Source organism: Coturnix japonica, chromosome 3 (assembly GCF_054131305.1).
Source record: "Coturnix japonica strain WE chromosome 3, WE-NBRP24, whole genome shotgun sequence".
Lineage (NCBI taxonomy): Eukaryota > Metazoa > Chordata > Aves > Galliformes > Phasianidae > Coturnix > Coturnix japonica.
The window spans coordinates 38,632,265-38,655,313 of NC_140665.1; the positions used below are offsets into that span (position 1 = coordinate 38,632,265).

Genomic DNA, 23,049 nt, shown 5'->3' on the forward strand with positions numbered 1-23,049 from the left:
TGTAGTTAGTTCTGTTTCATGTGAACAGAGTTTGGCAAACATTATCTTTTAGGTTGTAGAAAGATCTACCATAGCGTTGCTTCTTATTACAGTATATCTGTAAATGAAGGTTTAAGATGTTTGCTGCTGTAGCAAAATCCACTGTTTACAGGCTGCGTACAAATATTTTACTGTTGGAGCCTACACAGCAATTTCCTGGAACTAATGCAAATTGGAAAGCTTTACTTGTTACTATTAAGAAAAGAAAAAATGTTCAATTTGGAGTATACATTAAAAGAAAAAAAGCACAGATATTCTTGATTTGAAATAACTTCGGACTACGTTTTCACAGTATTTTAATGGGAAAACTATTTTTGATGTTTTACAGGAGTGTTAATGCTGAAGTTTGCAAATCTGGGGGGGTCTAACTTCAGATCATAACAACCAGGCTAAATCCACACTGGTATCATTGAGTTACTTATTCCCCCCCCCCCCCCCACCGAATACTCAGTGAGATTGGTAGTATATCAGATTTTTGCTTTCTTACATTTCCCTGGAATTCTTATGGCTTTTCGTGGAAGTTACATGGTCTCTGCAGGCATCTGAATACCGTGATGGCAGGGTGTGCATGAAATTCCTCAGCCAGGAAAATTTTGATCTGATCTCTTTCAAAAGCCTAGAAATACTATTTTTTCCAGGAAAAGCCCAAAGATGTGCAGACATGATGTTCCACAAATGAGCCGTGCTTGCATACTGGGTTCTGATCGAGCTGCTCAGACTATCAGTGAGCAGAGTGTCCAGTTTGTTTCATGTGCACATACACATGTCAGGATTCTAATGAATTAAATCACTTTGATGGAAAGACTACTGCATCTTGGACAGTGCAGCATAGGAATTTATGTAGGCAGAAGTACTTCTGTACTGGAAATGGTTTAAAGTCCTTGGGTCATTAGATTTCAAGGCCAGGTTGGATGGAGCCCTGGGCAACCTGATCTAGTAAATGTTGATGGAATGTTGAATGATGGAAGTTTGGTGGCCCTGCTAGGCAGGGGGGTTGGAGCTTCATGATCCTTGAGGTCCCTTCCAACCCAGGTCATTCTGTGTGTGATTTCACTGTTCAGTGCCTCTTAAATTTCTCACTCTTTGAATGAAAGGATGTTTTTGTTGTATGTGTAGACTTATTTCAACAAGGATTCCAAGACCTCCTATGTACAGTGGAAAACACAAGCAAACAAAAATGCTCTTGGAGGAACTCTTTGCACTAGAAAAGGTGGTGGTGGGGAAACCAACAGGATGTAAAGGATGTAAAGGATAGCTGTCTGTGAACTTGAGTCTGGAAAATCAGTCTGCATTGCATGAGAAGCGTTCATTATGTATGAGACATTCTCCTGTATCTCAGTCAAGGGTGCCAAGACTGAGCTACTACCCGCAACATGAGAGCAGCCTCACCTACAATACCTTAACGTTCTTCCTCACAGCGTGTTTCATGCCTTTGTCACAGATACCAGTTTGTGTTCTATTCTTACCTAGACAGATTAGATTTAAAATAAATAAGTATTTTACTGTTGTTTCTAGTTCAGTTTATGTGTTGCTTATGTGTAGATTACATAGTAGGTAAAACAAATAAAATGTACGCTTTTCCCCCGACAGAGGAAAAATTAACCATCATTTCTGCTTCCTTGTCTGTAGGCCATGGTGGCTTGTTACCCAGGCAATGGGACAGGATATGTGCGCCATGTTGATAACCCAAACGGAGATGGAAGATGTGTTACATGTATATATTATCTTAATAAAGACTGGGATGCCAAGGTATGCAACTTCTTTCTATACGTTTTTACGTGTATTTGCTAATGTGTCTTTGCTTTGTTCACATCCTTTCTTGTCTTTGCCTAGATGCATTCCTGTGTTACGTTAACTTGGATGTCCTTTGCCTCTGATTCTTCAGTTAGTGAGAAGTTCTGTAGATGAGGCATTTATTTTCAAAGTGTCAGTGTAGTTCAGATCAGCACAAATCTTTATATTATTGTGGATATGAGGTTTAGAATAGATAAATATTTATAGCACCGTTTGAGTGGTCAAAGAATTCACTATCAGTGGCTTAAAACTCTCTGTAGATGTAGTGACTGACTTCTTAATAAGGATTATCCGAGCATTTCAGTGATTTAGATAGATGTGGCAAATGGATATAGCTAACTGGGTGTGATAAGGCTTTAATTTCAGCTCCATGCCTCTGAAATATTTTTGTACATGATATTTGGTACTTTGAAAATAATGTCTTGTTACGTACTTAACGCATTGGTTTTAAATATCGAATTTGTAGGTAAGTGGAGGCATCCTTCGGATATTTCCAGAAGGTAAAGCCCAATTTGCTGACATTGAACCCAAGTTTGATAGACTTTTATTCTTCTGGTCTGATCGCCGCAACCCTCATGAAGTACAGCCAGCATTTGCTACAAGGTAGGACTGATGGGCTCGGATATGTTGCATGATGCTACTTTTAGCAAAGGTGAGGGAATCCCAATGAGGATGCAATTATGAATTATGACCTGATCCTAGGTGGGTCTTTGGATGTCAACTTCTGGTTGCAGTACAGCAAAAATTTTGTTCTTTCTTTTATTTGAATGGCTGATAAGGCTTCTGCTGTGCTGCTGAGTTTATATATTGGTACATGAATCTCTTATTATTCTTTAGAGTACTATAAGGGGTTTTCCCAGTTTGAGTCACAGATGGAACCTGAAAACCCTTTTGTTATTGTTTAGGGGAGATGGTGATGCTAAATGTACATTCATTTGCTGCCTGACATCTTGAGTAAACGCTGCCAGATTGTGTTAATAGATAAGTCATTGGAGTTGTTGGTCCAAACTTCCTGTTGCACACATAGCAGTGAACATTAACTGGGGCTCTGAGATAAAGCAAGCACCTCTGCAAGAAGTAATTTGAAAGTGCAGTCTGTATGTCCTCTTACTCGGAGCCTTTCCCAAGGCTGCAGTGCTCTCCCTTCCCCCTTCTGTGCTCTGAGCACAGGGTGAAATGCCATTTACTAAAGCTTCTTAATGTCTTTTCTCAATAGCTGGCGTTTCATACTTAAATCCTCTGTGGGCAGTGGAAAAACAGAGGAGCTGTGTAAGAAGGGGCAGTTAATTTTCCCTTATGGCAAATGTCCAAAAACAATTTCTTGCTCTGTGACTCAGCAATGGACTTGACCGAGTAAAGCTAAAGATGAGGTCATGGGGCAGAGTGATTGCCCAGTTTCTGGGCAAGAAACGTAATAGCAACTCACTGGGGGAAAAAGTACTTACAGTGTCAGCATCAACCTTTCAGCGGCTATTCAGACAATGCTTACTAGCAGACAGTGCGTACTGCTTGCTTTCCCTTCATGAAAGCTTTCTTCTGCTGAACTGCAGAAGTGTGGTCTCATTGAGTTTCATGTTAAGTGCTTCACTGTAATGTTTTTCCTTACAGTTCAGGAATTTTTCAGTTGTTATTATTTTTTATCCCTTTCCCTAGGTACGCAATAACAGTGTGGTATTTTGACGCAGATGAAAGAGCACGAGCTAAAGTAAAATATCTAACAGGTAAACTCTTGTTAATATCTCTTGTTCTTTGGTTGGCTAGTTTTTTTTCTATGGAAGAACAGCTGAGCGCTCCAACCTGATGTCCTCAGCCCACCTTCTACACAATAAGGGGGGAAAAAACAAGGCATAAGTCATCTAGTCAGGCTTTATAGAGACTGTGATCCAGTGGCTAAGCTGCTAGCCCATGACTTGGGAAATCCAGGTCAGCTCCTTGTTCTGCACACACTTCCTCTGGGACCTGAGGCTGGTCAGGCTTTTCAAATGGGGGATGCAGCCTCTCCCTGCCTGTGTCGCTCTGGTAGGAGTGGTGGTTAATAAATGCACCACAGGACTGGGCGCCGTGTAAATACTTCTGATGGAATATGGTGATCTGACTTGACTAAAGTCTCAGTGTCGGAGAAACAAAAACCTAAAATTAAAATCTGCAATCAAAGAATGGAGTGACTTCCTCCATTTTCAATTCCACGTATCAGGCATCTGTTTTCCTTTTCTGACTTCTCCCTCAAGAGGAAGCTGATCTAATTTTCCTGTTCAAATTAACGTTATAATGAGAAATGGTTTGGGACGTTTGGCCTACTTGTAAATGCATCACGATTTTGTGCTTGCTGTGGTAAAGACAAAGCACAGTCAGGTGTACTGCAGGTGCAGTACATGTCTCACAATGGCTTCGCTGAATGCTCTGAAGATGCTGATTTTTGGACACATAGCCACTTCCAAATCAGATTTTGTTCACAGATTTTCAGTGCCTGGAGCACTTCTGTACTATTTGGACTGCAATTCCACTGCCTGTGGTGTGCTTGTGGCTCAGTGCCTTTTGGGAGCAGTCAGAGAAATACTACTCCTGCCTGGCTTGCAGGGAAGGACAAGAAACCAAGGGGCAGGGGTCGTGGTGAGTTTGGGGTGGCGGTGGCACTCCCAGGCTATCAGGAATGCTGGTGACGCGTGCCCAGCCCCACGGGGCTCTGTGGGAAGTGTGTCGGCACTGGAAGTCAGCCTTCACGTCACACACACGTGACCCTGTGCCTTTATAAAGCTACTGGAGAACAGTCAGAGCCATTTGGTTTGTCTCCATGCAGCTTTGGCTGCTGGAAATGGCTAGGATGAGCAGGGACTGTGCTCCTTCTCTCTACATTGTCCACCCCCTTCAGCTGCAGGGATCAGGAAGGAAGAAGGAAGCTTTAATTTTCCTATTAGTTTGCTCTAGAATAGATTGCTATTACCCAGTTATTCCTATTTATCCCAATCGCAGTTTTATTCGCAGTTAAAATTGCAGTTTTTGGCTAAAGCTATGCAAGTATATGTGAAATTCCAATGGATATGGAATATTGTCTGCTAGTGTTTTCATAGGGTGCATTTAGGTTACTCAGGATAATTGTTAGGACAGAAGAGGTGAATCATTATTATTATGGTTAGCAATGAGTCAAGTGGGATGTTGCATTTTAAAGAATCCTTCAGTGTTTCTTTTCAAAGATAAATACCCACAGACTGTGGATATTCTGAGTCAGAATAGTGGACCTGCTCTTAAGTTCTTAAAAGGCTGTTCTTATAGTTTTGTGAAGGTTGAGGTAATTAATTTCAAAACTACACACGTGACAGGAAGCATCCAGCTTTTTGTTCAGCAGCCAATTAAATTAATGCTTTCAGAGATGGCAAGTAACCACAACTTACTGGCTTTCCAGAGCACAGCATGCAGAGCAGGTGCACAGAAATATGTGTTTGAATGGATTGTATATACTGGGTTTGAAGATTCTCTTACAACTAAGCTAGAAAGTGGTGTGGCAGTTCTGTAGACCTTACTTTGATAAATGCTAAAAAATAATACTCAATTCCTTTTTATCTTTCTGCAGGTGAAAAAGGTGTGAGGGTTGAACTTAATAAACCTTCTGACTCGGTTGGGAAAGGCGTTTTATAAGCCTTTGTTTTAGCCACTCCTCTTGCTATTCTCCCTGAGAAACCTTGATGCTATCTGTTAACTTTTGAATGTGAATAACAAGGTAAAGGAAAATCAACAACAAACCAACGTTTTAATAAAGAAGCATACAGTGTTTCCATGTTGCATCAAATAGAAGATTTTTTTGACTGCTGAAGCATTGTACTATGTGATTGTCACTCCAGGCCTGTGACTGCTTATGTGAAGAAGATAAGCAATCAGTAAGGAGCAACATATGCATCTGGACATAATCAAGTGCCCTACATAGAATTTGTTCATCCTTATATTTTGCCAGACCTGTCATCCAGCTGAATCGAATTAATCACTCCTTTTTTTATATGGTCAAAGTTTGAATTTTGGGTAATTTTTGTACGACCAGGTACAGTTTATCAAAATTGAGTCTTAAAAAAAAAAAAAAAAAAGAAAAACAGGAAAAAAAAAGAAAAAAAAAAATCTACAGTATTCTCCAAAATAACATGAATCTATTTTTGTAAAACTGTTCATACTGTTCTCCTCTGCCATGAAAGACCTAACGTAAGGGTTGCCAGTAACTGATAATCACTTTAATTTTCTTTACACCTTAAGTCAGAGAAGGAGCACTTTAATTACCAGCTAAAAACCTGATTGTTTTATATCATATCTCACACTAATCTTAACTTTTAAAGATTGCTGCTGTATTGTTGTTTTGTTTTTTTTTTTGACTGTGTCCTCTTGAACCTTATTAACAGAAGCAAATCAATATCTTGCTATTAGTAACATTCAGCTTGTGGTTTTGTGCGTTGAATCCACAGAGGGGAAGTTTCGGTCTCTGTTTTTTGTTTTGTTCTGTTTTTAAGTGACTGGCACTAAGTGAACTCGACACTATCGGTTGCTGTCATTGGCTTTGGGGACCTGGTGAATACCATCAAGTTACGAGAACATACAAGGGCTTTCCTAGGCTATTAGAGGTACCCAGAACCTCCTTATGTACTTGACAGGAATTTTGAGCTTTCTCCCTTTTCTAAAGAATACTCGCCATCCCCCTTTCCTTTGTATGTAAGTTAATAGACTATCTAGAACTCACTCTGAAAAAACAAAAACTTGTCCTTTCCAAACGTTGCTGTCCCATGCAGCCTTTCAGTAAGTTGACACCTTGATCTACCATATAGTGTCAAGGAAATGTTCAGCACACTGAAGGTGAAGCGCATCACTGTAGGCTCCTTCTGCAGTACATCTTTGGATTCTCACTGTGCTGAAGGATTTCCCCAGATAGGCACTTGCCTCTGATCAGCACTGAGACACACATTTAGTAAGAAAACCTTTGCTTTCTTCTTTTTCTTTTCTTTTTTTTTTTATGGAGAAGGGGACATCACAGAATAAAAGTGACATGCAGGAATTTAGGTGTTTTAATTTTTGAGAGATAGATGGTTTGGACACTGTTTTCTTTTTTTCTTTTTTCCTCTGAGCTTTAAAAGCTTCAGAAAACAAAAGCAAACCTATAAAAGACTGCATTCATATATATAGGAGTTAGGGGGTTGATCAACTAACCCACTGCAGTTTTCTACCTGTCCCTTATTTCCTTACTTAGCCAAAACAATGTGAGTGTACAGAAATATTTCTGTATATACTACAACTTGTGACAATTTTAGCATCTGTATAGTTTGTATTCAATTAGAGACCTTTTCTATGGAAAGCTCAGTAATTTTTTATTAAAAAGATTACTATTGTTCATGTAAAACATGAAAAAAAAAAAGCTAATTGTTTAGTAACAAACTGACAGAAGGGGGAAAAAATTCAGTACCGGTATATCATTTAGGAGAACCAATGGAAATCCCAGTTTGGTTTTGATTTCGCCTTTTCTTTAACACGTTCTTGCCCTTTGCAATTTTCTTCCTCTTTCCTCGTTTCTTCCCAGAGAAAAATTCAAACAGATAGGATACCTTTACTGTAAGTGCCTCTGCCAACCTGGCCAAGGAGTGCAAATCTTCGTTACTGTCTGGTCTGCAGCGCATTTAGGCTATCAATGAAAGAAGCGAAAAAGTCACCTCTTTTACTTCATCTTTAATACTTCTTTAATGGAGGTTCGGTTGGTTTTAATTTAGAAATGTACAGCATAAGCCTTTAAACTCATTTCAGACCCTCTGTAATTCAAACTTCCGCTGTTATACGACGTATCAAATTCTGATCACATTGTAGGTTTGTGCTTGCCAGACGGGTTTAAAAAGTGCTTAATTTTGCGTTCTGTGTAAGTCATTACCATAGGGTCAACAAATCAGGTCAGCCATTTCTTCAGTGTCCTTTAGAAACTCTTAATTTCATGTCGGTCAAATCTTCAATCTCGAGCATCACCAAGCAGCTCCTTGTTTTAAAAACATTTTTTAAACTGTCTTTTGATCTGTACGTGTCTAGTCCTGGTTAAAGACAAAGCTTCATAATGCTATTTTTATTCATGATGTTAGCCGGCTGTAAAATATGAGACCTCTATCTATAGCAGGCAAAGAAATTCAGGATTCATTTACAGGTTGCCTATAAAGTTGTGTAATTTGAAAAGCAGTGTTCATTATGAAAGAGCTCTCAAGTTGCTTGTAAAGCTAATCTAATTAAAAGAAGATGATGTATAAAGGTTCTTGAAAACAATGTGGTTATTTGTGATCTTTGTAACTTTTAGAAACCGCTGTAGTAACTAATTTATAAATGCCCCTGACAAAGCAGGGCATGTGGGGTTTCTGCTTTAAACCAGAGCCACTTTTACTCTGGAGAAGGATCTGTTTCTTTCCGAACTGTCTTCGTTGTGTGGGTGCCATGATCTTTTTTCTCTCATCATTTTCTCCATCAAAAACAGCACTGAGTTTAAACTGGTTGATGACCTGCATAGAGGCGCTCCTTATTTTTTCACCACTTTCTGATACGTGTGAGAAACGCTACACGTAAATCTGCTTCAGAAAGGATTTATCATAAGAATAATCAAATCGAAGAATGGCTTGTGTTGGAAAGAACCTTAAAGATCAGTGAGTTCCAACCTCCCTCCCCTGGGCAGTGCTGCCACCCACTCGTTCATGCTGCTCGCCAGGACTTTCAAGCGCTTTTGTGCAGGGCTGCTCTAAATGAATTCTCTTCCCAGTATGCAAATCTGGGATTGCCTAAATCTGGGATTGCCTCTACCCAGTTGCAACACCTTGCACTTGGCCTTGTTGATCCTTATTAGGTTTCTGTTTCCAATTCTTGAGCCTGTCCAGGTTGCTGGCAATGGCAACCCTTCTGTTGTGTCAGCTGCATCACTGTGTGATTTCACCAGCAGACTTGCTGAGGGTACGCTCAATGGCACCGTCTGTGTCACTGATAGAGATGCTGAAGTGTTTTTGTCTCAAGATAGACCCCTGCAGGACACCACTTGTGATCGGCCTCCACTTGGTCATGGAGCTGTTGACAGCAGCCCCTCTGGCTAAGGTGGTCCAACCAATTATTTATCCACCAAATAGGCCATCATTCAAATCTGTTTCTCTCCAACTTAGAGATAGTGATGTGGTTTGGGACCATGTCAGAGGCCTTGCACAAGCACAGGCATGTGACAGCAGTTGCCTTTCCCTTGTCTACTGAAGCCATTGCTCCATCAGAGGAGGCCGCTGATCTGCCCTTGGTGAAACCATGCTAGTTGTCTTGGCTGCATTCACATACTGTGTGCCTTAGCATCTCTTGCAGAAGGATCTGTTCCATGATCTTCCCAGGCACAGAGGTTATGCTTACTGGCCTGTAGTTCTCCATGTTTGCCTTTCATAAAAATGAGTGATGTCTCTCCCTTTTTCTAATCACTGGGGACTTTGTGTAACAGCCATGACTTTTCAAATATGAAGGAGAGTGGCTTGGTGACTACGTCAGCCAGTTCCTCCAGGACCCTGTCATGCGTATCATTGGGCCTCATAGTTGTGCTGAATGTGGAAGAAGGCTTGTAGCGCTCACAGCCACCCAGGATGGATGTGACGTTTAAAGATCACACTGTTGAGCAGAATGTGCAGAGGAATCAGTTTGCATAGCAAAGTCAAATTCTGCACCAAGGAACGATGAAGGCTCTTTTGGCTGTTGCTCAAAAGAAAGCCACTTGCAAATCAGACAGGAAGCGAGCCGACAGCCCAAGTGCTGGAGGCAAATATCTTATGCAAAACATCTGGCTGCACTGACCGCCTTGAGGTCAGGGGTGGAAGGACCAAATCTCTTTAAGTCACACTGATAAGTACAATCGGACTGGGAAGTACCACTTCAGTGCCTGCTGAATGCTTTGAAGAAGAGGGGAGATTGCTGAATGTCAAAGGCAAGCACAAAATCTGAGAAACCCGGAAACCGAGCATGTGTCCTTTGCCTGTAGGCATGCAGATGGCTGAGTGTGCTTGCAAATGCCTCATGGGAGTGAGTACTTGGTGGCCAAGACTTTGAAGAACTTCCTGTGACTCGCTTGGGTTTGGCTCTCATCTGCTTTTCTGGGGGTGGGGGTGGATCTGCAGAAACTTGGGGCATTCATACGAAATATTTAACCTTTTTTGGGGAACGTGAACAAAGCTTGAATGCGAGTGATTGCTGCAACTGCATCAAAGCCTGTTTGAGGCCTTACATCACTGCTGAAGGTCTGCTGGCCATGAGGTATAAGCTCTGCTGAGCTTGTGCCCCTGGCTGGTGGGAGGGGAGGGCAGCTGGCAGAAGCAGGTTCAAGGTCCTCTGCTGTACAGTACAAAGCCAGTTCTAAAGGGTTTGCTTTGTTGACTTGCTGCCATTTACTCAGCTCCATCATGCTTTTCTGCGTAGCTCTGAAGAGGAGTGAATATACAACACATGTATCGCTTCCTGAGCAAAGCAAGCCACGAGCCCAGAGCTCCCATGTGTGAATCAGTACTCAGAGTTGGCTCTAAAAATGGAAGGAGCAGATGAGGTGCAGAGCACCAACTCAAGTCCACAGCAGGACAAGGAGGAAGGAAGGGTTGAATTAGAAATGGTAAAACAGGGCAGGAAGAGACTGAAGTATGAGACCAAAATAAAACGTGTGGGGTGGGTGTGGGGAACACGGAACATAACCACACAAAGATGTTATAGGTGTCTCCATGGGAGAGAAACGAGATAAGAGGATGTGCTGCATGTTTGCCTCTGGAAAGGCAATTGCTGATTCATCCCATCTGCCTTTCTCTTCATGGGTGCTGTTGCGAAACAACATACTTTAATGTCTGAAGATAAGAGATACGAACATTTTACTTGAGCTGTTTCCTTGTCTGCCTTCCAGATGTGGACTTCAGGGAGCTTTTTCCTCTTATTAAAAGCACAGCTTGGGATTACGTTTCTATTGGTGGTAGTTTGTGTGTTCTTCAGGAGAGCTCCTAACCTACCTGCTGTACAACATGGCATGAGTTACTGCAGCTCAGAGGTATTTCAGGAGACCTCTTTTTGTTTGAGCATCTTCAGACATTGAAGAGAAGCCATTTCTCTGAGGCAAATGCGGTACAGGACACCGCTAATATTTGGTAAAGGGCCTCAGGGCCTTGTGTAATGATAATAGGATGTGTTTTATGGGATGAGAGGCCAGCGGACGCCGTTCCTGCAGACAAGATGTGCTGATGGCAAGGTTTCAGCTGCCACATGAGGCATATTTACTTTCCCTTCGGTCCTTTCCCCAGCTATGACATAACGATGGGCACGTGTTCTGCAGTCACATTTTAACGAACGAGCCCAAACCAGAGTCAATTAACTCCTCGGACCTAAATTTTTGTGCTATATACAACTTCAGGTATGAAATACCCAGCGAGGGAATGTATTTTGCAGTACAAATTAGACTTACACGAGGCCATAGAAGCACAAAGTGCTGGGCTTTTTTTTCCCCTGCCCGATCGTTTTCATCCGTGACTCAGCAAACCTGCCCACATGAGCTCTTATCTGCGGCGCACGTAGCAGGAATGCAGAAATACCTCGGAAACCTCGTGCAGAGCCGGGGGGGGAACAGCGAGCAGCTGGGTCCCCCTAGCGTTGTCAGTAGCCCAAAGGAGCCTGATCTGCTTCAGCTTACGGCAGCCGAAGGACGTGCTTTTTGGTTGTGTTGTTGGTACTTGATAAGGTAGTGGAAGCTGTTTAGATAAGGCAGCTTCGCCTTGCTGTGTCAGTGTTACCTGGGATGGGATGGAGGAGCAGAGAAACACAAAGCCAAGGGGCTTGGCATTGTATAACAACCCAGTGCCGAAGACGCTTGCCCAGCAGCAGAGACCTCCACTCCTCCACCCTTCCTGAGGAAGCCAGAGCAGCATCTCTCTTGGGATCTGCTCCAGGTTGGACACAGCCTGACCACAGCTCTATGAGCGGCTCAATGTCTGCAGTTTCATCTGGCCTAGGAGAGTTCTGCCTGAAAAAGGATTAGAAGAAAACCTGGACTAGGGGAACTTTAGACATCCTCCTCCAAATTCAGGTCTCCTTGTTCTTTCTGGGGAGTGTTGGTGTCCAAAACACCTTCCAAAAATGCTCCAAATCACGGCATCACCTACTGCTTGGAATGCTTTGGGGTGACAGGTATCAGCCTTACATTGAGATTCAGGTTGAATATTAGGGAACATTTCTTCTCAGAAAGAGCAGTGAGGCAGTGGCACAGGCTGCACAGGGAGGTGGTGGGGTCACTTGCCTGGCTCCTCCTGGAGCCTCCGATGCATTGACTGGGTGGTGACACCATGAGAGAAGGAAACCAAACAGGAAGGTAAGGGCAGTAAGAAACTGTCAGGGCACGGAGGACCTGTAGCTGACCTGTAGCTGTAGTATACAAACGATGGCCCAAAAGTTGATGTCATTTAAAGAAAGAAGTACTCATTGCTTCCAATCTGGGCGACAGGGAAGCCAGATACTCAGCTTGTTTCTTCTTGCACCTTCATCCATTCTGCGTTACCCAGCATACGAGGTTACGGCTCTCAGACTTCAGGGCAAAAACACAACTGAGATGGCAGCAGTGATAGGGGATGACTGGGGCAGGGGGAGGTATTCAGGCCAAGCTGCTGCACCTTCTTAGTGACCTAATCTAGTCTTAAACAGCCTGGCCTGGCAGAAGCTAGAAAGGAAACAAGGGATTAAGGCCACGGACTATTTCTCTCTTTATTTTTTTTTAATCTCTGACACTTGTGGCACACCTCCCCTTTCCTGAGCTTGTCACACCCCCCAAAGCTCAGATAAAGGAGCAGAAGCATTTTGTGCTTTCTAAGCCTCTCTGGCTCCTTACAGCTCTGCCCTTCCTTCCCTTAGCTGCGCTAATGCCAAATTATGACACAGAATCAGACTTTTTGTTGCAGTGTATGCAAGAGACACGGTACATGTACACCATGAAAGGACACCTTTGTTGTTATTCACTGAACCCCGAGCTAGAAGACGGAGCTCTTGTGTCATCTTCCAAGTCCTGCAGAGATGCCAAACACACACAGGAGAGCCAGTTAGTTGAAGATCTTGCTTCTCAGCTCTCACTTGGTTGCAGACCTACCCCTACCCTTCTTCCTCCACCTCGGCAGTGGCTCTGCCCTCAGCCTGGAGCACTGGTGGAGGTGGGATAAGGTCGTACCAAGTCCACTCTTGCCTTTCCCCCACACAGGTTAGGAAGGGTGAAATAAGCATTCCTCAAGTGTAAGGAGTGCCATCTAACGGCCTGTTGGGGAATTCCAAAAGGCCTCTCACCTGGTGGTTCTGTTTATAACATGTACGAATACACAACAGAGGCTGAGAGACCTGGGGCTGATCAGCCGAGGGAAGAGAAAAATCAAGGAGGGTGGATCCAAAGTGAAACTGTATTAAACGTAGAGTGGAGATGGCAGAGGTCAGTGCAACACGTATTTGGCAATATCTGTTTTTAGAGGGAAATGTAAGATGGAAAAGTGTTGATATAGAAAGGAGGTTTTAAATTAGACTGCGACTGGAAACATAAGCATAAGCACCAACTAATAATGTAAGATGGCCACGATGCCATATGAAAACCAGGCTTACTGAAAACATAGAGTTCAGAACCAGTTTATTTAGAACATGTAAGTACAATCAGATCCACTTTAAACAACCTTAGTGTCAACATCTTAAAATATACCAGTATTTTAAGAGCAAGCCCATCTCTTAGCAGCTTCTATCCCACATCAGTTTATTTCCTAGTCTTAGAAAAGAACTACAAATAATTTAAAGGCAAATATATGTGCACCTATGGCTAACGTAGCCATTGAACGTTGGTGTAGCAATGTCATATGAAAAAGTATATTTCTTCTTTTAGCAAAAATATTTATAACCAGTTTTATACTTAAGTAATCGAGCCATTAATTGTTTGACCACTTAAATACTTTCAGTGGAGTAAGAGGAAGCTTTTAGGACGCGGCCAATAACAGTCTTTACCAACACTACTACCAACACTGCTCATAACTTCTATTTCCCAACGTCAACACGATGCAGGGTAGTTACTCATGTACTTAATAACCGCAGCATTCAAAATAGTGAACTCTCAATGAGTTTGTGCAAAAAAGTGGCTGGAAGGCCAGCTGGGTCCCCTGGCCAAAAGGCACGCAGAATACTGAGCATCATTAGCCTGCATTTGCCCACCCTTTTAACAGCAAGGCCGACTTTCAAATCCTTCTGAAAACAAAGCTTATTTTAACTCTTTTGAAGTTGAGCCCTTAAACTTAGAGCCCTCTCATCTTCTAAGCATGCTTTGATTTCTTAGCATCCTTACTGAGCTTCTGGAGTTTCTCTTTTCCTGTTCCACGAACCCATGTCAGGCTTAACATGGATCGTTTACTATGCTTTTGGTGCCTATGCTTCTCCCACCTTCAATGAAAGCCCTTGAGATTCTCTTATTTATATATTCCTGAGGTCACAGAAGAGAAGGACCACCTGAATGTGCAGTGATGGCTTAAACAAAGTACTTGCTGTTCTAAAGATACCTGCTCTTTAACTCTGATGCAGTAAGTAAAGCAATTCTTTTCTCTTACGGGTGGTTAAGAACAGCCAAAAATACATTAAAACCAACACATGATAGTACAAGGAACAAAGATAAGTCAGCAGGATTTAGAACATCTTCATGTTAAAAACTGCCTTAAAAACATGCAGTTTTATTATTCCTCTTTCAGCCCTCCAGGAGTATTCCCGTGATCAAACAAGACAAGAATCGAGGTGCTCGTTTATTTTAGACTCCAAAACCTCAGTCTGGCACACAGGACAACTGACGTTTTTTTCCTGCCTTTCAGCAGCGCTGGATCTTGGGGAGCACACTGCGGATTCAGCTTCAGTTTTCGTAGGTGCATTTAAAGTCCCATCACTGTTCTTTCTTACAAAATAGCTTTCAAAGGTCACTTTGTCTTCCTTTCTCGGCCATTGCTGCACTGTATTTCCCACACTTTTCTTCTCAGATGGAGCCTGAGCTGCTGCAGTCGGCTGAAAACAAACTTGTTTCGGTGACCTGTTAAAGGATGGTGGCAAAACCCTCTTGCCTTTTGCAGAACCTTGTTTTGAGTTTTCCTCCACAACAGGAGCAATTTTAACAGGCGACCCATTAACATTCTTGTACGCTTTTGTATTAGCAACAGAGAGCTTGGGGAACTCCCGCTTTGAAGCTAAGTTCATTTTCTCACTAGCATCACCGCTAAAGAGAGGAAAGAAGGTATCGTGACGGGGTGATTTCTCAAACTTGATCTCATTTTTAGGTCTTGGCACTGTGCTTCCTGCCCAACGATGCTGCGAATCACAGCTCTCGCTGTTTTTAACACTGCTGCTGAACGTTAAGCTTTTCTCTGAGAGTCCACTGCCTGCTCCTCCCAGTCGATACCCCTTCCCACTAAAAGGCTTTGGATCTTTCTTATCACCCAAGTGGACCAGGCCTGCAAAGAAGAAGAAAACACAAAAATCTAACAACTTTTTTCATATATAAAAATAAACCACCAATTTACGTGAGAAAATCTTCAGCTTGAAAACACCGCAGCAGAATAAACCTCATGAACAATTCAGTTGAGAAGCCTGGAAATTAACAAAATAGGCCCTGTTCTTTCCTACTTAATAGTAATATTCAATACAAAGCTCACATCATGATGTTAGTTCAAGGGACTGTTTGGATAAGAACAGTTGGGAAAACAAAGAAATAAATGATTTTAAATACCTCTGTTGGTTGACTTGGAATCCTGAGGTTTTCCTGCCTCTGTTTTCTCCTTGTGTTTCTTAGAGAAGTTCTCAGGTTCTTTCACTTTTGTGAACGTACCTCCGCATTTCTCTTGATGCTCAGCCCACCAAAAGTCTCGTGCAGAGGGTGCTCTATTCATTGAACGTTTCACATACCCAAAATAAGGTTTTCTATACTGACAGGGGCCGTTGCATCGCCACCAGTGCTGCCGGTACGAATCTACCTCGTCATGAAAATTATGATAGATCTAAGTGTTAACAAAAAGATACAACAAGCTCCAATCAATCAGAAGAATTCTTACTATATATTCATGACTATATATATATATATTTTACATCAAGTGAACTTTGCTTACTGTGACATTGGCTCCAGTCAAACGATTAATGCGACGCATGTGTTTGCAGAACTCCGGCCCGTGAGACTCACGATCTCTGTCGTTGTTAGTAACAAAAAGCAGAGCATGGATCATCTCATGCAACAGTGTCTGAAACAATGAAAATCATCAGTTATTAATGGAAGAGCATTACAGAATCACAGAACAGAATCACACAGAATCACAGAATGACCCGGGTTGGAAGGGACCTCAAGGATCATGTAGTTCCAACCCCCCTGCCTGGCAAGGCCACCAAACATACACATTTACTAGATCAGGTTGCCCAGGGCCCCGTCCAACCTGGTCTTGAACACCTCCAAGGACGGGGCATCCACAGCCTCCCTGGGCAGCCTGTTCCAGGGCCTAACCACTCTCGTAGTGAAGAACTTCCCCCTAACATCCAACCTAAATCTTCCCTCTTTTAACTTAAAACCATTTCCCCGTGTCCTGCTATTATCAGCCCTTTCGAAGAGTTTACTCCCCTCCTGGGAATAAGTTCCCTTCAGGTATTGAAAGGCTGCAATGAGGTCACCCCGCAACCTTCTCTTCTCCAGGTTAAACAAGCCCAACTCCCTCAGCCTGTCCTCATAGGGGACGTGCTCCAGGGTAAGCATTACATGTAATTTAAAAACTAAGCTTGAAATGTTTTATCTTTTTCATTCATCTCTGCACTGATCTCATCTTTATACGTCATAAAAACACAACATTTATTCTACCTGTGAGATCATTAACTCTGCTTCCATATAACACTGAGTGATGGTCCACAATAATTATTCTATGTGTGAAGTTGTTAATTCTACTCCAGTGCAATGCTGAGTGTCCTTGCAATAAGAAGAAACAATCCTGAAGCTCGTCAGACCTCTAAGGAGGTCACACCCCCACGAACAAAGAGCTACATGTAAGGAGGCTGAAATTACAGCACCTCTGTTCATTAAGCAAACCTGAGCATTCATAATATCTGAGTCACCATATGTATGAACTCCAGTATGAAACATAAGATGTGGGAGGTGAGGTGCCATCTGTTTCATGTTTCACAGAATCACAGAATTGTAGGGGTTGGAAGGGACCTCTAGAGATCATCGAGTCCAACCCCCCTGCCAAAGCAGGCTCCCTACACCATGTCACACAGGCAGGTGTCCAGGCGGGCCTTGAATATCTCCAGAGAAGGAGACTCCACCACCTCCCTGGGCAGCCTGTTCCATTGAACAGTTCCAGTTTGGATATGTCAGCAGCCTTCGTGTACCTCAACCAGGTCCTTCCTCGGCCTTAACTTCAGGAGCGGCTCACTCAGGCGGATAGAACACATCCCGCTGTTCCCTTCGTATTTACACACTCCAGCGCAGCTGAAAGAGACCAGGGAACAAAACATCGTAAGCGATGCTCTTATTATGTATAGTCAGCTGAGAACTGTCACAGCACGGCTCAATACTGAGCAGCCCCTCCCAATGAGAGGAGGGTGCAGAACCCCATCAGCAGCACCCGGGGGTTCCCAGCCCCGCCTTCCCCCTCACCCCCCCATGTCGTACAGGGTCATGCGCGGGCTCCACGACACCTCCACGGCCGCCAGCCGCCCCCAGAAGAGCGCCTGGTTGAACTGCACGAACAGGCCGTGCACGTCGGGGCTGGGATCCAGCAGCTCCCAGGCTTCATCCACCACCGACAGCGGACGGAGGGACAAGGGGTCCGGCGAGGCCTCTACACGAGCCGTCGCCGCCTCCTCCTCCGCCTCCCACAGCTCCTGGAGCTGCAGCGCCAGAGCGAAGTCATCCTCCTCCTGCTGCCACTCTCGTTCCACACCCGCCATCACTCCCCGTGCGGCCATGACTGCGCCAACCAGCTCCGTTGAGCTGCGCATGCACACCCCGCACTGACGCACTCATTGTGCGCCGCGCTTCCCCGCCCGCCCCTTCCTCCTCCCAAGGTGTCGGTGTCGGTGTCGGTGTCGGTGTCGGTGTCGGTGTCGGTGTCGGTGTCGGTGTCGGTGTCGGTGTGTGTGAGCATGGCGCTGGCGCTGGGGGAGGGCGGCGGTGGCAGCCGGCTGCGGCGGCAGCTGGAGTCGGGGGGCTTCGCGGCGGCGGAGTACGTGAAGCAGCTGTCGCAGCAGTCGGATGGAGACCGGGATCTGCAGGAGCACCGGCAGCGCATCCAAGCGCTGCAAGAAGAGACGGCGCAGAGCTTGAAGCGCAACGTCTACCAGAATTACCGGCAGTTCATCGAGACGGCGAGAGAGATCAGCTACTTGGAGAGCGAGATGTACCAGCTCAGCCACATCCTCACCGAGCAGAAGGGCATCATGGAGGCCGTCACTCAGGCCCTGCTCCTCCAAGCCGACCGCGACGACCCCGCCCTGGGCGCCCGCCGCGCCGCCGCCGCCGCCGACCCCTTCCTGCCGCTGTCGGCCAAGGAGGCCGCGGCCAGCGAGGAGGGCCGGCAGCGGACGCTCACCACCCTGCTGGAGAAAGTGGAGGGATGCCGCGACCTGCTGCCCGAGAGCCCCGGCAAGTACCTGGTGTACAACGGCGACCTGCTGGAGTACGATGCCGACCACATGGCGCAGATCCAGCGGGTGCACGCCTTCCTGATGAACGACTGTCTGCTGGTGGCCACCGCGCTGCCCAACCGCCGCGGTGCCTACCGCTATGATGCCCTGTACCCCCTCGAAGGGCTGGCCGTGGTCAACGTCAAGGACAACCCGCCCATGAAGGACATGTTCAAGCTGCTCATGTTCCCCGAGAGCCGCATCTTCCAGGCCGAGAACGCCAAGATCAAGAAGGAGTGGCTGGAAGTGCTGGAGGAGACCAAGCGCAACCGAGCCCTGAGCGAGAAGCGACGCCTGGAGCAGGAGGCCCTGCCCCGGCCCGCCCCGACGCCTCCCGAGTCCACCAACCCCTTCGAGGAGGAGGACGAGGAGGAAGAAGAGCCCTCCGTTGAGGAGGAGGTGGTCGACCTCTCGCTTGAGTGGATCCAGGAGCTGCCGGAGGACCTGGACGTTTGCATCGCTCAGCGGGATTTTGAAGGGGCTGTGGACCTGCTCGATAAACTCAACGAGTACTTGGGAGACAAGCCTGTGAGCCAGCCCGTGAAGGAGTTGCGGGCCAAGGTGGATGAGCGGGTCCGGCAGCTTACGGATGTACTGGTCTTTGAGCTGTCTCCGGACCGCTCGCTGCGAGGAGGACCACGGGCCACGCGCCGAGCCGTGTCCCAGCTCATTCGCTTGGGCCAGTCCACCAAGGCGTGTGAGCTCTTCCTGAAGAACCGGGCGGCCGCGGTGCACACGGCCATCAGACAGCTGCGCATTGAAGGTGCCACGCTGCTTTACATCCATAAACTCTGCCACGTCTTTTTCACCAGCCTCCTAGAGACGGCCAGAGAGTTTGAGACAGACTTCGCTGGCAACAACGGCTGCTACTCTGCCTTCGTTGTGTGGGCCCGCTCTTCCATGAGGATGTTTGTGGATGCCTTTAGTAAGCAAGTGTTTGACAGTAAGGAGAGCTTGTCAACTGCAGCGGAGTGCGTGAAGGTAAGAGTGCCCATGGTGGCCTGAACAAAGCTTGTAGATCTTCATTTCTAACCCCAGCATAGTTGACTGAGTGCAGCTCTGGAAGGGTTTTCTGAATTAAACTGTTCGTATTCATTTGGAATTGGTTTATTTTTCTTAAGTTTAACCAACAAAACATTAAGATGAAAATACACAGTGAGAAAAACCCTGCCCTTACCAGAAATGCAGAATATGTTCGTCCTTAATTTGCTTTTAACTTTCTCAGTAATAAGTAGTTTCGTGAGGCAGAACTGAACCAGGACTAACCTATCCCTGCTTTCTGATGCACGCCCCCTTTATATTTGCTGTGTTTACCCAACTTACCAACTTACACTTTGTTTTTCCTTAATACCCAAGGTAGCTAAAGAGCACTGCAAGCAGCTCAGTGACATTGGACTGGATCTCACCTTCATCATCCACGCCCTTCTGGTAAAGGATATCAAAGGTGCTTTGCAGAGCTACAAGGATATCATCATCGAGGCCACCAAGCACCGCAACTCTGAGGAGATGTGGAGAAGGATGAACCTGATGACTCCGGAGGCTCTGGGGAAACTCAGGGAGGAGATGAAGAGCTGCGGCGTAGGCAGTTTTGACCAATACACTGGTGATGACTGCTGGGTCAACCTTAGCTACACTGTAGTAGCTTTCACTAAGCAGACTATGGCCTTCTTGGAGGAAGCGTTAAAGCTTTACTTTCCAGAGCTGCATATGGTTCTTTTGGAAAGCCTTGTGGAAATCATCCTAGTGGCGGTCCAGCATGTTGATTACAGTTTACGGTGTGAACAGGACCCTGAGAAGAAAGCATTCATTAGGCAGAATGCATCCTTCCTTTATGAAACTGTCCTTCCTGTTGTGGAAAAAAGATTTGAGGAGGGAGTTGGAAAGCCAGCCAAGCAGCTACAGGATCTCAGAAATGCTTCAAGGTTGATGCGTATAAATCCAGAAAGTACCACCTCTGTGGTGTGAACGAGCAGTTCTTATGAATGGGGTGTGAAAGCACTTAGTGAAAATGTTGTACATTGCATATATGAACCAAATGGGTTTTTTGAGTTCCTAGAAAATGTGGAAGTCTGGTTGCAGGATTGCAGAGAATGAAGTTACAATCAAGGGCTTCAAGGGTTCAACACTTCTTTTTTTTGGGGGGGTGGGTGCAGGAAAGTGAGAGGTAGCAATTGAGATCACGTGTCCTTGTACAGCATATCCTGTAAGAATGGTTAACGTAGTGCTTGTGACTCGGGAAGTATTATGATGTACAATTTTTGGCCAAATGTCCGTGAAAAATCTGAAATACATGTACTTTGTTGAGCAGGAAAAGATCACTTCTTGTCACATCATTGTGTGCGTTCTTTTTTTAAGGCAGTGCTCTGGTAGAAGGGAAGTGCTGAAACACTCCCAGGGTGTGGTATTTGGTGAGGCACATCCACCATTAGATGTGACTCAGCAGTGGAGATAAACAACATGGGTTTTCACATCAGCTTTGTTTGATAGCATTACCTGCAGGTAGAAACCACAGCACAGAGCCATAAATGCTCTTGAAACGTTCAAGTCAGGGAGGGGGTCTTAATGAAGATACTGTTTCATTTGGAAGGAACAGAACTCTAGTTTTGCCCTATAGAAGCAGCAGAGGATAAAGACACTGGCTATAGGGGTTTTTGTGAACTATATGATCTACAAAATGCATATTGTAACCCTCCTGTAATACAGCAATAACCAACCAAGTAGAACAATCTTTTTTACAGAACACACGAGGACTGCATTTGATTGAGAACTTGAATGTAGATGGTGTTTGTGCCACTCAAATACTTTTTGGTTTGGATTGGTGATGCCTATCTTGGGCTGTATTTGTGAACCTGAAATAAGGCTCATGCAAATACTGTCTTTAGAAGGCTATCAGCATCGCCTTCTAAGCTGCACAGCTTCTTCCCCTTCATTTTGCAGGCCTTCTTAATGCAGTTTTTGCCTCGGTGGCTAGTTTTCATTCTCTTGTTCTTTGTTATGTCCTTATCACCATTCCCTTAATCAGTCTATTAAAGGCATGCACGTCCTTCTGATAATCTGTTGCCATCATAAAGCAGTAGGCGTACGTGGATGTTGGCTTTAATGGATCGGGGTATCTGGCCTTTTGTTTGGGTGCTCAAAAGTTATATTCATGTGCCTGCCAGCAATGCACACAAGTTTGAGTTCTATAAACTAAGGAGCGCTGATATTTTGAGACTTGTGAATCTATTCTAAAGTCATAATGAAAGAAAAACATTGGCTTAAGGAAAATGAAGTGTAAATAGCATTAAACCCACTTTGTATGTTAATTCAGTTAACAGATAGTGCCAGCACGTGCTGAGAGTCATTGTGTAATAAATACATTTTGGATTTGCATACAGCAATTTGAAACGGCACTTTTCTTTTCCTGCGCTGTTCACCTGTGGAAGCAGCGTGATTCAAATGGAAATCTGCAGTAACCATTAAATAATGCAATAGCACTTCTGTTGATCTGGGGAAGAGAGCTGAAGTTTTGCTAAGCTTTTTGTTTGGTTTGTTTCCCTATGAGGGATTTACATATAAAATGTGGTTTCCTTTAGCTGCACTGACAAAATGGCAGTGTATGTATATTTTTTAATCATTATTCAGGCAAATTTATGTATTAGAACTTTATGCAATAGCTTTTCTGAACAGTGGGAACCATATATTAAAACTTTTGGGACATATGACAGCACTGATTTATTTCTGTTCTTAGATCATCATCAGAACAAGGATGTTATATTAAGGGCCTGGTTCAAAGATCACGTCCATTAATAAATCTTCAGTGATACTGAAGATCTTCAGGTCAGTCACTGGGAGTGTGTAATGTTGTGAGGCTTGCTACCTTCCAGAGATAACTTTTCCATTATTACACTCTCAGCCTGAATGTTGCAGTAAGCCCCATCTTTTCACTAGGTGGAGTTTTATCACTTGAAACTTAGCGTGCCATGGGTAGACGTGAGCATTAAATCTGCACTACCTTGGAAATAAACGTAAGCCCTTTATAACACAATTGATGCTAACTTGTGTAATAGATGAGAATTTTCTTGAGCCACCACAATAACAAAGAGAGCAATTTTTTTCTTGGGTATTTAGGAAACTTTGCTAATGAAACTTCAAACGATTGCAGCATACCCCATGATATAATCCTTGACTTCAGGGCTACAGCTTAAGCAAGATTCTCTGCTGCAGATATCCTCAGTTTGACACAGCAGAGAGCAAATGATACCAGGAGGCCTGGATTGCACTGGCCACTGAACAACATTTCCCAGTTTACATGACCGGATGGGATAACTCTGACAATTTTGGATCACTGTTCTGTACCTCTGTGTTGTCTATCCTCTCTCCCTCCCTATACTATCCCTGGATCATGATTAAATTCCCTCCCATGTGCAGAACATCCTGCTTCACAACCAAGCAGAAAATTATATTGGGAGGATTAAGAGAATCTGCTCCCTGAACTACTTGAAGAGAGCTGTGATGGCACATGATTACCAGTGGGTGTCTCACATGAGC

The 23,049-nt window shown here is 44.5% G+C and overlaps 3 protein-coding genes across 3 annotated transcripts in view; 2 read left to right on the forward strand and 1 right to left on the reverse strand.

Moving 5' to 3' along the window:
- EGLN1 (egl-9 family hypoxia inducible factor 1) overlaps window positions 1-8,100 on the forward strand; it is a 27,781-nt gene extending 19,681 nt beyond the window's left edge. The window contains exons 2-5 of the mRNA XM_015857848.3: window positions 1,669-1,788; window positions 2,300-2,436; window positions 3,487-3,554; window positions 5,402-8,100. Coding sequence (XP_015713334.2) covers window positions 1,669-1,788; window positions 2,300-2,436; window positions 3,487-3,554; window positions 5,402-5,466 — 390 coding nt within the window. The 3' untranslated portion in view covers window positions 5,467-8,100. The remainder of the gene's footprint in view (window positions 1-1,668; window positions 1,789-2,299; window positions 2,437-3,486; window positions 3,555-5,401) is intronic.
- Window positions 8,101-13,451: 5,351 nt separating this feature from the next.
- SPRTN (SprT-like N-terminal domain) lies at window positions 13,452-17,831 on the reverse strand. The gene is made up of 5 exons (XM_015857847.3): window positions 17,507-17,831; window positions 17,224-17,323; window positions 15,963-16,091; window positions 15,587-15,854; window positions 13,452-15,311 (listed from the first exon to the last, which is right to left on the reverse strand). The coding sequence occupies exons 1-5, from the start codon at window positions 17,800-17,802 to the stop codon at window positions 14,587-14,589; spliced, it is 1,518 nt and encodes a 505-aa protein (XP_015713333.2). The 5' UTR covers window positions 17,803-17,831; the 3' UTR covers window positions 13,452-14,586.
- A 6-nt stretch (window positions 17,832-17,837) lies between these two features.
- EXOC8 (exocyst complex component 8) lies at window positions 17,838-22,223 on the forward strand. Its single transcript, XM_015857846.3, has 2 exons — window positions 17,838-19,500; window positions 19,876-22,223. The coding sequence occupies exons 1-2, from the start codon at window positions 17,980-17,982 to the stop codon at window positions 20,482-20,484; spliced, it is 2,130 nt and encodes a 709-aa protein (XP_015713332.1). The 5' UTR covers window positions 17,838-17,979; the 3' UTR covers window positions 20,485-22,223.
- The last annotated feature ends 826 nt before the right edge of the window (window positions 22,224-23,049 follow it).